The sequence below is a fragment of the Lingula anatina genome, chromosome 7 (assembly GCF_051362555.1).
Source record: "Lingula anatina isolate TDL-2025a chromosome 7, LinAna3.0, whole genome shotgun sequence".
In the NCBI taxonomy this organism is placed as follows: domain Eukaryota; kingdom Metazoa; phylum Brachiopoda; class Lingulata; order Lingulida; family Lingulidae; genus Lingula; species Lingula anatina.
In genome coordinates, this window is record NC_141773.1 from 8,566,378 (window position 1) to 8,584,974 (window position 18,597).

Sequence of the window (18,597 nt, forward strand, 5' to 3'; positions counted from 1 at the left end):
TAAGTCTGAATATGGTCTTATGGGGCGGAATTGATGAATTGTGACTAGGCCCTGGTTTTTATTGCAATTTAGACTTTCTTTAAATTTGTCTCACATTAAAAACTCCCGACGGTTCCTAGAAATAATGGTGTATATCTGTTCTGCCAATACTAGGCCCAATTTTTACCGTAAGTAAAAATAACTTTTGTAGTCTTTCAGTGGCTTCTTCATTGATAACTTGGGGTTGATAGGTGAATGGTCATTAGGTTCACTACGTCGTAACTGGTCTTAAAGCTTTTGTGAAATTAAGGACTATAAATTTAACTATATAATTCCATTTTATCGCATTATATACCGTGTTCTAGATTAGACAGTGTGGATATATACCAAGGTATTTTTATGCATCATATTTCAGGCATTTCGTTCATTGAACTATAAGATAAAGTGCTTCGCTGGGCAAACAAGTTTCTTGGTGCTCCCACCACCCACAAAAATACAGTACATGTAACAATGGATCCGTCAAGTAACACTATAGCCTAAAAGGAGTGGTGCTCCTTAACTTTACACTAAGTCGAGAGTTTTGCAAAGTAAAAACACTAAATGCTCTCCAAGGCATAAATATATGTTCGAGTGCCTGGTTTAATACCCTGTAGGGCGCATCGGACAAGTCAGTAATCTGATAAACAAAACAAAGGAACCTTTATGCTATTACCTTGCTGTGGTTTTGTCGGAAAGGTTTTACAAACACCCAATGTTGGGTCAATGAATGTGTTTGTCTAGCCTGCCATCCCCCAACCTGCTAATGATCATCAACAAATTCAAATAAACCAAACGCATGCTTCATTGAAACGATCAATAAATAAGAAAAAATACAAAACTAGAAAAGCACTCCTAGAGCGCAGACCTCCGCCAAGGCAGCAAAGTCTCCACCCAATGCCGTTTCACCCCTAAATTTTCATTCTATAATGATTTAGTTTTTGATTATTGATTATTAATTATTGATTGATTATTGATCTGGATCACCACCAAAAACTAATCATCTGTTCCTTGGCCCACTTCTGACAGTTCCTGAAAATTTCATCAAAGTCGGTCCATAACTTTTTGAGTTATGTTGATGACAGACAGACAGAAAGACAGACAGACAAACAAACAGGGGTGAAAACATAACCTCCTTGGCGGAGGTAAATATTGCAACAAAATTTAAACAATTTAATTCATAAGGCATCCAATGTGCGTTAGACCTTAATATTGCAAAATAATTTTATAGGCGCCGGCTTTATCATCAAGATGTTCCTTTACCAGAACCGTAAAGAAAGTAATACTGGGTTCCCAAGCCTAGATCGATCCATCTAGATCGGTCTTACTTCCCGGGGAACTAACGTATGTCGAACTCCACGTAATGAAGCGAGACATTTCAACCGAATTATAGTTACTTTCTTACAACTAACTGTTCACTGGAATCCTCACCATGAAGATATCTATGAATTCCGCATATAATAAGAAATTATATACAACATTTTTCCTTTTAATATATTTTACTATCAAAACGCATGTCCTCAGGGGCCCAGTCCTGAATCACGTGGAATTAAACTAAGACATGAGTCCACCCACTCACACATAAACATACATATCTATTTTTGAATTAACATGATTAGAAATATAAATTAAAATAATTTTTTAAACGAAGCAATTTTAGTTATTTCTTCAATCTACTATTCTACTGCACCGTGTACGAGAGTGATGCTTCTCGATGATTTCTGGCACGAAGGACCGCGCCAAACAGGAAAGTGATCGACCGCACTTGTGGTTCATAATGCAGCAAAAATATTTACAGTCGTACCGTGAAATCGCTATTAAAGAAATTGACTTGTCGAACGGAATCACAAATCTGTTGCTCAAAGTCACAAAGATTTCTTTGATAACATTGGGATACCATTTTGAGAGACAGGCTTATTTGATCCAAGCACGGTGAGGCGGGAACCAGACCGCTGGTATCCATATGTGATCAGTATAAAAAAACTCCACACACAACCTTACACTTTGATGTGTATAATTGTCTTCATTCGTATTTGGAAGAGACCTCCTTACTGGTTGACCTTCACAGTGATCCTCCTCGACTTCGTGTTCCTCTGCCATTTTGACCAATTCTGCATTTCCAGACTTTTACTAGCTGGCAAGCAGTAAAATAATATCAATTCAAACACTACTATGGTTGAAAAGTGATAATGACGATCCTAAATTATGACAAACCTTGGGCAAATAAAACGTTTTATTTGTTTATTCATAATTCATTGAAAAAGCAGAAAATACGAGTTGGATATCACAAACTACCGAAAATAAAAACTTTGTTTAGCAAATGAAGAAAAAGCCGCATTTACCAGTCCCGGGGATGGAACTCTTCAAGGATCATGCTAAATAATAAAAATGCTTCACGCTTCTTGGGGAAAATAAAAAGTGGCTTTCACGGGTAACGAAAATACCCAGAGGGGCCCTAATATGTTTTATACACCTACTCTATAAACAATACATCACAAGTATTATCATATGTCTATTTTGCACTGTATACCTCTCTTGTGAATATAAGGCCATGGTATTGTTCAGCGTTTGCACTGAACGCGTGAGAGAGACGGTAACGTCACCTTAGCCACATTCCTTTTTAAATTAACGCAATTTAACTATTTTGATGCAACGCAGTAAAGTCGAAGCATTGTTAGCGTGTCCTTAATTAAACCGTCTCCATTTAAAACGACACGGTGCAGCAAAGGCGACGCATTGTAATATCGCCCCTAATTAAGACCTCTAATTCTACTTAGTCACTAGAAGACTTGTTAACTTTACTCTGTCTAGATGCCACGATTTCTTAATAGTAAATATCATGAGAATCAGTGATCTGAGAGTAGTATAAAAGCTCGTCCTCCCAGTTGCCACTTATCTCGCTAGCTGACAGCTTAGACAGATCATCTCCGTAGTAAGGTGAGTCTCAGTGGTACCTTCAAATAGTACCCTCAGTTTTGAACTGGAGCCAGGATACATGTACAAGGAGATGCATATATAACAGTAGGCATGGACTATTTTACAAAAGACTGGAAAATTTCTAATTGTTGTCTCGCTTTGTTCGTTAGACTGTTCTCTGAGGGGGCTGGGAAGGAAAAGGGAACTAACGTATGTCCAACTTTACCCTCCCCTGCATTGGGTGCCTCAGCATTGATACTTATGTTTTTTTTCAATTTCCAGTTTCATCATGCTTCGCCTTATCATCCTCGCCTTGGTGGGCAGTGCCCTCGCTACATACGACGAGCATCATATTGGTGAGTAACCTGCCTGGCGAAATACTGTTTAATTTCTCTACTTATATGACGCATGTTATTTTGAATAACATCTAGATTCAAAGGTACTCAACGCAATTGTTGGACAAATATCTAAATATATCAAAATGATAAGAATGATGAATAGGCTTAACCTGTTACGCGGACTAAACTTGGCATAATCTTTTTATTACGTCGACTGCGATCACCTTAACTTGATGGTAGCATTTTGGATTTCGTTTCAAAGCAAAATCGGTACAAGTAGCATACACGTGTAGCAGTGATATAAATCAAATATAAGTTATTTATCTCTATCCACAGCTCCCAAATTCAACGACTTCTGCAAGAAGTGCATCGAAGAGAGAAATGGCGTTGGCTACTACGAGAACCCAGAAGACTGCAAAACTTATCTCCAGTGTGATTTGGATGATGATCTTAACATCAAGGTTCACGTGAAGGAATGTGCTGAAGGCACCCTCTTCGACGGTACCATCGTTACCTGCGTTCCATGTGAGGTCGCCACCTGCCCAGGCAGCAAGGTCCCATACCCACAGTGCCCACCAAGAAGTGAGTTAATGGTTTTTATTTTGCAAAAAGAATCACTATAGAGATATACCACTAGTCAACATTACAAAGACAATGTATGGACATGTTTTCATCTTAAATGAATACGAGCTAATATCATTAAGACGGCATCACTGTTTGTTTACAATTTTAAGTTTAACATTAACATACACCTAAAAACAAGCCTTCTTTTTCCTCAGCCGCCCCACCAACCACCACCCTCGCTTACACCACCCTTCCCCAGTTTGACGGCAAATGTGACGGCCCTGACGGATGGACCTACTTGGCTGTGTGGGGTGATGCCAACACCTTCTACAGATCCCAGACCCTTGGTGATGAGACCAGAATCGAGCGTGTCAGCTGCGGACAGTGGGAGTTCAACGTTAAGAGATGCATGTGCATGGTTCCAGGTATGTGCGAATCTGACAAATATCATATTACATAAATACTTTTACGCGCGTTCTCCTTTTTCACGAATTCAGTTACTCCACAATGTCCACTGTTATATTTGTATCCATCCTTAAACATGGAATGACAATGTATTCATTATATTGAAACATATCTTACAGATCTCCAGGCTATCGCCCTGTGGCCTTTCGATGAGCACACTGACACCACCGTCGATAACTTCTGGACAGACTGCGCTGGTGTAGAGCTTTCTGAAGGTAAAGTCGGATACGCTGCTCACTTCAACGGCACCGTCCACTGCGAGGTCCCACGTTTTAACAACTACCCATGGGGCTCTGCCCTCACCATTTCCTTCTGGTACAAGAACGCTGCTCACGCTAAGAACGACCGTGAAGGTCTCCTCAGCAACGGTAACTGCGCCATCGAGCCAACCATCTCCTTCTGGTCTGACCGCGGCTATCTTGGAGGCCGCGTCCTGGTCAACAACAACGGCACTCTCCTCACCGTCGACCTCGGCAAGAACGTAAGTATTGTTCAAAAACGGCATATATTAAGAAAAATGGTTGTTGCATATTCTCTACCCGAGGCCAGTTGAGTGATGACGTCAGTTATGTGTAAAAATACTCACAGAAAAGAGCCAGAGAAATGCCTGTGACTATTATGTAAGTAACATACAACTTTAATTTTGCGATTATACTACATATCTATCCTCCCGACGTCACTACAACAAACAACGTCAAACATCATATCTACTTCTTTAACGTCACCATCTCATAGAACATTATGTCGCAACTAGCATGGTCCTAACCGCATTGTAACGTAATACGGAAGCAGGCGTGAACACAGTTGTTACAAATGTTTTAAATTGTTAGTAATGGATAGCTTCACTTGAAGAGGCCTTATTATAGTGAAACGATAAACAACTGTGCATAACTCTAAGCCATCTTGGTTAAAATAATGTTTTTTATAAATAATCAAAACGTGTTCTGTTGATTACGTCAGAAATGCACCTCAGGCGAATGATTCAAGAAACCATTTATAGTATTTCACAAAAGATACATAATACCGTCCTAAGTGGACTGATAGGTGCTCTGGAGAACCAGAAATACCTGAATAGCCACTAAATGAAATTTTACCCACAAAAACGCCTCTATTATGTAATCCGAAGAAAATGTATCTATGAAGTATGCACAATCATAATTACGTCATATGCCATGGTATCCCCTTAACTTTGTATTATACTCCTATTATTGATATTCTTCACATCACAGGGTGGCAGCGGCTGGAACCACGTCGCCATGGTCTACGATGGTCTCAGACTGGTGCTTTACGTCAACGGAAAAGTTGTCGTTGATGATATCGCTGTCGGTATGTACAGTTATTTTGAAATTTATTAATAGCTATATGTTCAATTTTTTAAAACTCTTTGCTGCCTCTGCTATAGGATATATTTAATTGTTCGTCTCGAGTATTTTCCAACTAAAAAAAGATAATATATAAGATACGATAACAGTGTTTATATTGTGATCTATAATTTTCCAGAAATATTCAATTTTGTGAAGATTGTTTCAGTTTCATTTTATTATTTTCTACAGGTGCTATCCCAGCTACCCTTGCTCCACTGTACATGGGCAGAGACTTGAACTGTGAGGCCGTTGATGCCCGTTACAGCAACACCAACCTTGTCGGATTCCTCGATGAGGTAATTCTTCTTGATATCTTTATTTGTTGGATTGGAATGAAAAAAAAATTTGGGTATCTTTATTTGTTAGATTGAAATGAAAATCTGTACTACTTGCTTGTTTAACAACTGTTTCCGAACAAGTCAAAAATGTAATTTGGACAAGAATATTGTTATATCTGCTATATTCACTGGAATATTCAGGATATCATTGAGCGGAGTGGGAAGATGATTGTTTCAGTGTCATTAATTACCTTAATTGAAATGAAAAAGCTTTTTATTGCATACCAGCTGCTGTAAGATAAGATAAATAAGAAATTCAATTTAATGTAAATAGATGATCTTCATTTTATTGAATCGGTCATTTTGCCACTTTTGTCACTTCCAGAGTTCGAATATAGATTGCCAACTCCACCGTATTATGCATACGCGTGCCTTACATACACAATTGGTTTTTAAAATTCTATAGTATTCTGTTATATGCTTCTATAGTATGCTTCACAACCTGATTACTTTCTATCTTTGTTGATAATAAATTGGAATGTTCTTTTCACATTTCACATGTTCTTTATTCAGGTCCAGATCTACGACTGGGCTCTTACCGACGCCATGATCTGGAAGCTCAATGCTGGAGAGAGAAACATCAAGATGGCCAGAACTGACTAAATGAATTGTCTGTTATTGCCAATGATGACTGCAATACCCCATGACGAATGTTCGGACTTAGTGCGTTTGACAGTGCGTGAAACGCGAAGGTCGAGCTGAATTTCAATTTCACTTTCAAGTTAAAAATATCCATGATATGACTATGATGTCTGTGGACAGTCACCCCAAGTTTTTAGACTGACAAGGACCCACTGATATTGTTATTGTGCGCCGGTTTCGATATGAGTAAGCTCATTTTGGTTATAGAATGAGTGTAACAGTGAGACTGCGAAACTCAGGGTACGCGTAGAAAGAACCATACAGTATGAACAGTGTCGACGTGTATTTATTTATCGTAGCATTTTAATTTTAATAAAAAGAAGCAGCACATGATATATTTTTCTTGTGTCACAGATTTTTAAAAACAAAATGATTTTCTATGTTGAGTGGGCAAATGTCTTTGGTGCTTGCTATATGCCGATGACGTAGCCCACTTGGCACCGAACCCTGACGATCTCCATGTATTAAATGTATAACGTACGAATTTCTGATTTATTTGCAAAAAAAGATGCAACTTAAAATTTGATGAAACTACACTGATCCCCAAAATCAAAGTAATATTGTTATCAATTTTCTTCAAAATTAACCCTGTGAAAATTTATGTCGTTATTGTACACGCACTTTGTGCCTCTTGCCATACATGTAAACATTCACATCATTATCCATACCTAGTAAACAACAAAAAAAACGAGATATTGGTTGTTCGATGAAAGCCACTTTTATTAGATAAGCCCACTGAAGAATTTTCTTGAAAAAGTAATTTGATATTGGAACTCTGTTGTTACCTTGTACAACTAAACCGTGACGTGCTACAATTCAGCTAAAGCTCGACTGAGCAAAATACCACTGTCCGGCTTAGATGTGTGCGCAGGGGGCTCTACTTATCGACAACAGTTTAGGCGGGGTAGATGTATACAGGAAAACGTTTGGCTGGCATCTTGGGCTCAATATTGAAAATCAACTTGTACATAGCGTTATATAACAAGTTATAGGAAGCTATCACATGCAAGCTTGTTATGTTGGCAAACAGATTGCCAGGCAGTATATAATAGCAGCATGTCTTACATCCAGGTAGGTAGCAAAACTACGTCAAACGAACCAGAAGTGGTTTAAATGCGTTACAGGGAATCTCCGCTCACTTTATCTGTAACTTTCTGAACACACCAGAGAGCTCAGTATCTTGTCGTATGAAACACTAATGCACTGCACATAGAATAGTATTAGTGAAAGATACACCTAGGAATCTCACACGTACTGATAAGCGCCTTCGGACACAAAAGCTATCTGAACCAAATTGCAGCTCCTTCACAAAATTCAAAGAAATGTGTTAGAGGAGACAAGCAGTTTGATAAAACAAAGACAATGTTGTTAATGCTGAATTTCAAGCAGTCGTTTAGTTAAAGATTAATATATATCTCAATCTAGGTTGCTCTCTCCCCGTGTGCCGTGCGTTAAAATCGTTCACGATTTTCTTCGTGATTCTTTTCGGATTGTCACAATTTTCTTTCACAAATTCCAAGAGGCCACGGAGACCGTGATTCATTGGCAGAGCCGCACCTTGCCTCCACGCAGAAGCTACATGAAAAGTAAGAATACTGGTTCCGTAGGCACTTCTCATGCCAAATGTAACCTAGACATTAACGAGCTCAGGTGACTGATGATTACAATGAAAGGGCATGAAAACCAAGATTCCCTATCCCACTACGTGAGTGGAGACAATCAACAGTGTTAGATCAGATTAGCAGTACAAGAAGAACACGTTAAGTTAAAACTTTTTCATATATTTACAATACATTTTTTCGTTAAATTATTGAATAAAAGAAGAACGGTTGTGCAAATCCAAAAAGGATATTAAATTATAGATCTACATGTATTTAATTTGAAATTTATGATCACCTGTGCGGGACAGAGCACCTTTACGGTAGTGGGGATGGTTTCTGAGGCTAACGACTCGGCTAAATGGCTTGACAAAATTGATCAGTTGGTTAACGAGCGGCGTCTCTGTATAAACAGGGTTGGTATAGCCCATACATGAACCAGACGCTTGATTTTCGGCCGTTGGTACCAAAAATGGGACGACTTGCTATGCCCATTACACATATTTGAAGTAAAATAATTTAATGTTTAATGTTCTCATAGCGCTTTTTAGTAAGGCCTATGTCTCTAGTGTCCAAATATGTGTAATAGCTTTCTCATACTGGTAACTTTTTGTGTGCTGTCACACCTTATATAACCCCACCCCTGCAGCAGCAAAGACTTTTTTTCAGATGGGAGTAGGGGAGAGAAAACACTTACTATATCTATATGGTAACAGGTATATCAATAAATTGTATATCTTTATAGAGGCAAGGGATGGGACAATTAATTTCATTAGTCATGAATGCATCGCAATTAGACACGGGTCATTGATAATGGGTCAAAGGTCACAGGAGGTCTTTCTTTGGTAATTTTTCATAAAATAAAACCAATTTTTAAAAAATCATTGTTTGAGTACGAATATGGTATTTGGTGAGTGATTTGTAAACATGGTATAGTCTTATGCTTATGATCAAAATTTGGAGCCTCAGCTGTCTTATTTTAGATAATTATGCAAAAGAATGTGAACCTTAGGGTCAAAATATACCCTCTTTAAAAGTGGGGGTAGGTGAGAGAATATGGTTAAAATATATCAATGCATTATGTATCCTTATGAAGGTCAGAGGTGGGACAATTAATTTCATAAGTCCTGAATGCATGACAATAAGTCAAGAGTCATTGATAATGGGTAAAATGTCGCAAGAGGTCATATTTTATGGATTTTTCATAAATTTAAACCAAAATCTTTTAAAAAAACATTGCTTGAGAAAGAAATTAAATTTTGGCAAATGATTTGTAGACATGGTATATAGTGTAATGCTTATGAACAAAATTTGGAGCCTCGACTGTCTTATTTTAAAAAATCGTGCAAAGTAATAAAATGTGAACCTAACATTCAAAATATGGGTTCTTTGAAAGTGGGGGTAGGTGAGAAAAAATGCTTGTCATATCAAATTGGTCAGAGATATAACAATGCATTATATATCATTTTTGAGTCAAAGGATGGAACAATTGATTTCATAAATCATGAATGTATGAATAATTAGTCAAGGGCCATTAATAAGGGATCAAATGTCACAAGTGGTCATATTCTACGGATTTTTAAAATTTAAACCAAAATCTTTTTTTTTAAATATTGTTTGAGAAAGAAATTGGTATTTGGTGAATGATTTGTTAACATGATTTGTCCATTAGCATAATGCTTATGAATAACATTTGGAGCCGCAACTTTTTTATTTAAAAAAATTATGTAACTAGTTAAGTGTCAACCTAACAGTCATAATATGGCCTCCTTGAAAGTGGGGGTTGGGGAGAGAAACTGTTCATCATTTGAAGATAGTAGAAGATACAGCAACAAAATGCACATATTTATGCAGCTTTGGGAAAGGATAGTTAATTTTTTGATGAAGACACATGTAAACAAAGTCATGCTTCATTAGAAATATTCATTGGAAATAGGTCAAAAGGTCGGATTAGGTCAAAATTCAGCATCAGTGTAAGCTTTTTCATAAATATGAACGTAAACAGCATTAAACGAGAACATTTAAGTTTATAGAAATAATTCTGGGCTATAACTTCATGTTGGTGACTATTAAAGACTAGTTCATTAAGTCTGAGGCCCTTTCTTTAATTTTTAGATTTTTTAAATTGCAAATTATATGACTTCAATTCAAAATATAAGTGAGAAGTTTCTGTTATAAGGAGTAAGAGAGTGAAATTCTACTCTCATTCAATTTGGAAGAAGTAAGGTAGATAACTTCTGTGCCATAGTCTGTATCCAAAGGATATCAATTTTTCTTTTTTATAGAGCGCACATTAACATGCATAAATGGGTCAGTGGTTGGTCAACGATCACCCACACTCACTTTACAGCATAAAAATCTAAGCATTATCTAAAAAGCTTAACATTTAGATGAAAACGTTTGGATGATTTAATGATTTAAAAATGATACCTGTTATTTATAAAACATGTTCAAAGGAATAACTAAAAGTTTTTTCTTTCTTTCTTTCTTTCTTTTCTTTTTCTTTTGTATTTGAAACATATAAAATTTCTAAATCTGTATTATTAAATACAACACCCTTTATAATCAACAATTATGCAGTTCACCATCAGACAGTATCTGAGGTCCAGCAGTTAAAAGTGCTTGTCAATTCAGTGTACACAATGGATAGTTTTCCATCTAAGCAAATTTGTAAAAATTGAAAGAACAATGATTTCTAAAAATAGCAGTGCATATTATGTAAGCCACTGTATAGGTGAAAATATTGATTTGGAATAAGTATAAAAGTATAAAATCTTAATTTACTGAAGAATTAAACATAGTCTATTAATAAACATGAATGTGATCAGGAACTTATTCTGCCACAAGCAGCTTGGTTTCCACATTTCTTTTACCATCTAATACGTAAACTTTAAATGGCAGATTTAGAATGCCAAATCTTCTGTTACAGTATACAGTGTATATAGTGAGAGAGTGAACATATTTCATTTCAGTTTGGAATTTTTTTCTATAATTATTACCAGTATACTAGCGCCCAAGTACTGACTGGGCTGGCTCATGGAAAAAATGATCTAACTGATGGCTAACTTAAATTACTAATAGCTAAAACAGACTGTTCAACCAAATAATTGATAAAATTGACAAAACACATTAAGACAATTATCAACATGATAGTATGGTTATATATGCCATGATACCTACTTCTGCTAATCTATATATTAACTGTTACTAACGTGTTTGGTTCACACTTAAAACTAGTAAACATAATTTTCTAAAATCAGACAGCTGATGCTCCAATTCTGCTTATAAGCACAGGACTTTACCAAGTTTACAAATCATTTTAAGCCAGAAAGGCCACCGTTCACTGGTGTATTTGTGATTTCCTCGACTTCCTTCGCACTCCAAGTCCGAGTGGTAATGTAGCAGAATGCTCTTAACCGACACCGCACTGAAGCTTGGATAACCAAGTGTAAGAATATGTCGCTGGCTACAGTATGTTATCGATGGTGGTGTTCATCTGTGTGACCAGAGAATAAAGTAATAAATGTATCACGTGTTGTGGTCGTGTTAATTCACCAAAAACGTGCCGTTTTTGTGCAGATATTATTTCTTAACAAGAAGGCAATGCACCTACATGCATACCAAAGATCAAATGTATCACAAGTGTAATAAGCTGCCTATTTTGGCAATGTATACCTCTCCTGTGAATATAAGGCTGCAGTATTGTTCAGTGGGTACACGAACGCGTGAGAGAGACGGTAACGTCACCATAGCCACATTCCTCCTTTAAATTAAGACAATTAAACCAAATTGACGGCACACAGTAAAGTCGAAGCATTGTTAGTGTGCCCTGAATAAAATCGTTTAGATGACACGGCGCAGCAAAGGCGACGCATTGTAACTTCGATCCTAATTAAGACATTTAATTCAACTTGGTCGCTAGAAGACTTGTTAACCTTACTCTCTATGGATGCCGCGATTTCTTAATAGTAAATATCATGAGAATCAGTAATCTGGGAGTAGTATAAAAGCTCGTCCTCCCAGTTGCCACTTATCTCGCTAGCTGACAGCTTAGACAGATCATCTCCGTAGTAAGGTGAGTTTCAGTGGTACCTTTAAATATTGCCCTCGGTGTGAACAGGAGGCAGTACACGAGTGATTGTATTAATACGAGGATACGAGTGATTGTATTAACGGCGGTGACAAGGCAATATATACAATGACCGTGTATTTCATGGCAAACAGAATTTTTACCTTTCGTGTTACTTTGTCAGAGTTCTTCCAGATACAATTTACATGTTCTAGTGGAGTCAGGGGTTTGACATGGAGAGAAGGAGCAGTGGAAACTTTAAACGCTTTGGTATTATTATTATTATTATTGATTTACATTGTGCTACACATTTGTACAAACTCAGGTTAAGCGTTAATTTTTGTTTGTTTGTTTTTTTTTCAGTTTCATTATGCTTCGCCTTATCATCCTCGCCTTGGTGGGCAGTGCCCTCGCTAGATACGACGAGCATCATATTGGTGAGTAATTAAATATCTGCCCGACGATAACAAATATACCAATTTATTTCTCTTCGTATTTAGCTGGCTCGTGAACATATGAACCATAGATTTTTTCTTTAACATATCAAGTTAAAGGTACATACGATGGAACGTCGCTGCCGGACAAGTATCTTTATATATATAGATATAAAAGAAATTTAAGTATATTATATATCAAATTACAAGAATAATGAGTAGCCTGTTAAGCAATTTAAACGTTACTACAAATGTATGTAATTATTTTGAATTTGGTTTCTAAACAAAATTGATAAAGGTAGCTGCAAGTACCAGTATAAGAGTGCTATCTGTAAATTGTAAACATTTTATTATATTCACAGCTCCTAAATTTAACGACTTCTGCAAGAAGTGTATCGAAGAGAGAAATGGCGTTGGCTACTACGAGAACCCAGAAGACTGCAAAACTTATCTCCAGTGTGATTTGGATGATGATCTTAACATCAAGGTTCATGTGAAGGAATGTGCTGAAGGCACCCTCTTCGACGGTACCATCGTTACCTGCGTTCCATGTGAGGTCGCCACCTGCCCAGGCAGCAAGGTCCCATACCCACAGTGCCCACCAAGAAGTGAGTTAATGGATCTCATTTTACATGTACAAATCAAAGCATAGGATAACGCTGACATTGTATGGAAATATCTTTTCTTCTCAAATAAGCACAAACTAAAATAATTAAGACTGATTGTTTACCATTTTAGGTTTAACATTGCCGTTCCATAAAAAATAATACTTCTTTTTCCTCAGCCGCCCCACCAACCACCACCCTCGCTTACACCACCCTTCCCCAGTTTGACGGCAAATGTAACGGTCCTGACGGATGGACCTACTTGGCCGTGTGGGGTGATGCCAACACCTTCTACAGATCCCAGACCCTTGGTGATGAGACCAGAATCGAGCGTGTCAGCTGCGGACAGTGGGAGTTCAACGTTAAGAGATGCATGTGCATGGTTCCAGGTATGTGATTATCTAATTAAGATCTTATAGTTTTGACAACAATTACTTTACATTACCGATGCTTTCACGTTTCAGCGTTTTTTTTTACCAATTCAGTCACTACATAATGCCAGAACATTTGAAAATTCTTTCATAAAAGGGAATTAAAATGTATATAATATACTGAAACATTTCTTACAGATCTCCAGGCTATCGCTCTGTGGCCTTTCGATGAGCACACCGACACCACCGTCGATAACTTCTGGACAGACTGCGCTGGTGTAGAACTTTCTGACGGTAAAGTCGGATACGCTGCCCACTTCAACGGCACCGTCCACTGCGAGGTCCCACGTTTTAACAACTACCCATGGGGCTCTGCCCTCACCATTTCTTTCTGGTACAAGAACGCTGCTCACGCTAAGAACGACCGTGAGGGTCTCTTCAGCAATGGCAACTGCGCCATCGAGCCAACCATCTCCTTCTGGTCTGACCGCGGCTATCTTGGAGGCCGTGTCCTGGTCAACAACAACGGCACTCTCCTCACCGTTGACCTCGGCAAGAATGTAAGTATTGTTCAAAATTGGAAAAATATATCATAAATTATATTGCAGTCAAATTTCGTCTTCATATACATTTTACCAGCTATGACGTCAACTCAATGCAAAATACTGACAGTAAAAAAAAAAAGAGCACATAGTAAGTCAGAAACATTATGAACATCTATATGAAAACCATTCTGTTGCCCTAGTAGAGGGCAGTTATTACCGGTGTTTATAGTACAAAAGTGTCTCTGAGAGACCGTTATTTCGTTAAGCAATAAGCAATGACAATAATGTATTGCTACTCTTCATATTCTTCGCATCACAGGGTGGCAGCGGCTGGAACCACGTCGCCATGGTCTACGATGGTCTCAGACTGGTGCTTTACGTCAACGGAAAAGTTGTTGTTGATGATATCGCTGTCGGTATGTACCAGTACAACATATATTTCTCTAAATTATTCTGTATATTAATTTCATTTATTTATTTATTTTATATCAATAATTTTGTATCTTATCTCTATTTTACCTATGAACATGATGGACTTGGATACATATCAATTACCAGTACTAACTTTAAAAAAGTTAAAAATGGCAAAATCATAAGCACTGTTTCTCGACCTATTATTGCTTGTGCACATGTGTGCTATAAGTAACTTGAGACCGCTAGTGAAACAATTGTATAAATACCTGCTTAAAATATTATATAAGCTAATGTCACTAGGGACATTAATGTATTTTGATATTTTTATCTAAGGTTATATTAGTTATATTGCAATCTGTAATTTTTCTATAGGTGCTATCCCAGCTACCCTTGCTCCACTGTACATGGGCAGAGACTTGAACTGTGAGGCCGTTGATGCTCGTTTCAGCAACACCAACCTTGTCGGATTCCTCGATGAGGTAACTAAGCCGGATACCTTTATTTGTTAGATTGAAATGAAAAAATATTTTCCTCCTTGCCTGCCTACCAACAGTATCTGAACAAGTCAGAAATTTATTTTAATTTAATTATTATAATTCTGCTATGTCCACTGGAGTATCCAGGATATAAAAAAGTGGGATAGGAAAGTAAATTATTTCCGTATGGTTATTTACCTTACATGAAATGAAATTTTTTATCGAGTGCTTACCAGTTGCTACCGATGCGATGCGATGCGATGGTGTAAAATAAGAAAATTAATTTGATGGAAGTTCTTAAATATTTTTATTGTCACACACAATGATGCAGATGAACAGTGGCGTGCATCTTAAGACGAATGTATTTAGCAAAGATACCATCTTATTAGAATAATTTATGATTTAAAGTAAGCGAGTCATTTTCAGAGCTCAGATAGATTGCCAAATCCCCTCTAATATGCATTCCAGCAAACGCGTCACGTTCGTACCACGTAGTTAATCCGTCGCTATGGCATTATAATGTGGTAGCAACGTGCTAGCCACGCGATTCGAACGTGACGTGTTTGCTGGGATGCACGTGTCTTTCCGAACTGTATACACACAGTTAGTTTAGTAATTGTGTTCGTGTTTCTGTTGATAGCATCAGGAAAGAGATAAATATCATTCATACTTCAAATGTTGATAACAAAGTGCAATATTCTTTATGAGCAATTTTCTCACATTTCACATGTTCTTTATTCAGGTCCAGATCTACGACTGGGCTCTTACCGACGCCATGATCTGGAAGCTCAATGCTGGAGAGAGAAACATCAAGATGGCCAGAACTGACTAAATGGATGGTCTATTCATTGCCATTGACGACCGCAAAACCTTAAGGAGAATGTGTGTGGACTCAGTTCGTTTGACAGAGAGTGAAACGCGGAGATCGAACTGGATTTAATATTCCATTTTTCAAGTTAAAAACATCCTTGATATGATTATGAAGTCTATGGCCGGTCACCCCAAGTTTCTAGACTGACACGGACCCTCTGCTGTTGCCAGTTTTCGCCGTTTGTATACTATCAGTAAGCGCATTTGGGTTGTAGAAGTCACAGTGAGGCTGCGAAACTAAGGGTACGCATAGAAAGAATTATACAGTACGAACAGTGTTGATGTGTATTTATTTATACATGGCGTTTTAAATTTAATAAAAAGAAGCAGAAACTGATATACATGTATATTTTTCTTGTGTTACAGATTTTTAAAAACAAAATGATTGTCTATATTGAGTGAGCAAATGTCTTTGGCGTTTTGTTCTATGCCGATGACGTAGCTCACTTAGCACCGACAATCTCAATATATTTAATGTATGAAGTAAGAATTTGAGATTTATTTGTAAAATAAATGGAAGAGAATTAAAATTTTATTAAACTAAGTATCAAGTCGCTTAGATAGAAAGTGAATAAATGTCAATGCTAAATGGACCTTAGCTAAAATATTATTTAAACATCCCCATTTCATAAATATCTCGATGTGCGCATAGATATCAGCAGTCTGTCAACAAATTGGAGAGAGGTGACCTTGGCTTGCAGACGATGAGATGCACCATTGATATCGAATAGTTACTTTATTTAAATCGTTTATTAGATATGAATTACGGGAAATGGCCAGTCATGAGCTTCAATCACTGCACTACACGGACGCTGTTCACAAATAGTATTATTTTTAGTCCATTGCTAAAATCCTGATCGAGGGTGGCATGAAACATATTCAGGGATTTGTCAAAAATACCGCACCATTTGTGTGAATAGTGCGCTATGTGACATGGGGGACCAGTCTGTAAAAAGTAATTCGCATTTTATTGCTCGCGTAACCAGTGATGAATTTTCCAAAGTGTCTTTAGAACCTGGGCCAACGTAGCCCCAGAAGATTACTGGACCGTTATCTTTCTATGCCCGGAAGGATGGTGGCCCTATTGAGTTCACGTAGTCATCCTACAAAATATTAATACTGACATAAGATGCGCTATGTAAGGACAAAGCATGGTCTGGAAGCCAGTAGAACGGATACTAATATGACATAACCAGTTTTCAATAAAATACTAATTGAAAAACCTAACAAATACAGCTAATTTCACCTTAAAGCAAAACAGTGCAATACTTGTGTCACCCCATGTACATGTTATAGAAGGTATTGATCACGTAGCCTCTTTCAGAAAATAAGTGAAGAGCTGACGAAGCAAAATGGCTCGGAAATATGAAACAAAAATCCTTGCAAAACTATGTAGTGTTCAAAAATAAACTGAGGCTGGAACAATTTATTTTGAATTACAAAAGCTTTTTTTTTGGACTGTAAACAAAAGAACGAACAACTTTGGACAAGTTACTGATCCAAGCTGAATAAATCCAGCTCAAACAGAATGTGTAAACGTTACAATGTTTTTTTACCACTGTCTACAGCCAAGTACATTTTGAGTGTTCAGTGCCCAATGAGGAGTCGTACGTACTACAGCCTGACCAGCAGATCAGTGGCACAATCTCATGAAGCTTTTACCAGATGTCGAAGTATTGATCTTTATAAGAGTTCTGTGCTACTAAATCAATTTTAAAATAATCAAATTTTTTAAATAGCTTTTGAGGAACATACATGATTTGGAGAGAGTTTTTGTCGTAGTTTTCAAATAAATGTATTGGTATTACATAGTATGCTTATTTATGTTCGCGATGAATTGTACTTTTTTATCATTTGGCTTTATTTTGACATAAAAAGATATGAAATAGAAACAATAGAAACCTTGCACCATGATTTTTTGTTCTATTTCTAAATGAATAATGGACTAGATTAAGCCTCGGTCACAAATGGCCGAACGGGCTCTTACAGCCTGTTTGCGTCCAAATTTTTCGCAGAATCTCACGTGCCACGCAAGTCTTTCTTTCGAAATTTCGAGTTGGCAGACAACCCGACTTTACCACAGACTGTAGGATGCCCGTAAGCACGCATGGAGGATATAAGTCCAAAAGATTCTACGAATAATCTGTGAACAGCAAGGCCGCAAGCGTAACTTGCTCCCATAGCACTGAGTTTGCAAGGAGTTTCGCAAGACGCAGGTCTCAAGCAACGAAGGAGCAAGTGCCCCTTGCGTGTTGAGTAAGGTGCGGCCCTCAAAACTTATGAAAATAAAATCGAACGCACGATTCATCTGAAATCTCCAAGAAAAGGTTTTGTTTTTATTAGGTTTTATATGTATTCTTCTGCACCCTTGCAAACTTCTTGGTCTTTTTTTTCAGTACATGTCTTTACCTCTGCCGGAATCTTCATGCATACCTTTCAAAACTTCATTTCTTTGCCTTCAGTCAGACTTCTATCAGATACCTGACAGAACGTATCCAATGATAGAGCTTTGATTGCAAATAGGAGATTGTGTTAACAGTCAATATTCCTTGAGATTCCGGCACAGTTTGTTT

General features: G+C 37.4%; 2 protein-coding genes across 2 annotated transcripts; both read left to right on the top strand.

The window, feature by feature from the left end:
- Positions 1-2,809: 2,809 nt before the first annotated feature.
- Positions 2,810-6,975, top strand: LOC106176841 (uncharacterized). Its single transcript, XM_024075583.2, has 8 exons — positions 2,810-2,952; positions 3,214-3,287; positions 3,606-3,851; positions 4,049-4,258; positions 4,418-4,779; positions 5,528-5,624; positions 5,852-5,958; positions 6,514-6,975. Exons 2-8 carry the CDS (start codon positions 3,221-3,223, stop codon positions 6,601-6,603), a joined length of 1,179 nt encoding a protein of 392 aa, XP_023931351.2. The 5' UTR covers positions 2,810-2,952; positions 3,214-3,220; the 3' UTR covers positions 6,604-6,975.
- A 5,229-nt stretch (positions 6,976-12,204) lies between these two features.
- On the top strand, positions 12,205-16,361 carry LOC106176842 (uncharacterized). Its single transcript, XM_024075584.2, has 8 exons — positions 12,205-12,315; positions 12,673-12,746; positions 13,106-13,351; positions 13,528-13,737; positions 13,918-14,279; positions 14,584-14,680; positions 15,051-15,157; positions 15,897-16,361. The coding sequence occupies exons 2-8, from the start codon at positions 12,680-12,682 to the stop codon at positions 15,984-15,986; spliced, it is 1,179 nt and encodes a 392-aa protein (XP_023931352.2). The 5' UTR covers positions 12,205-12,315; positions 12,673-12,679; the 3' UTR covers positions 15,987-16,361.
- Positions 16,362-18,597: the final 2,236 nt, after the last annotated feature.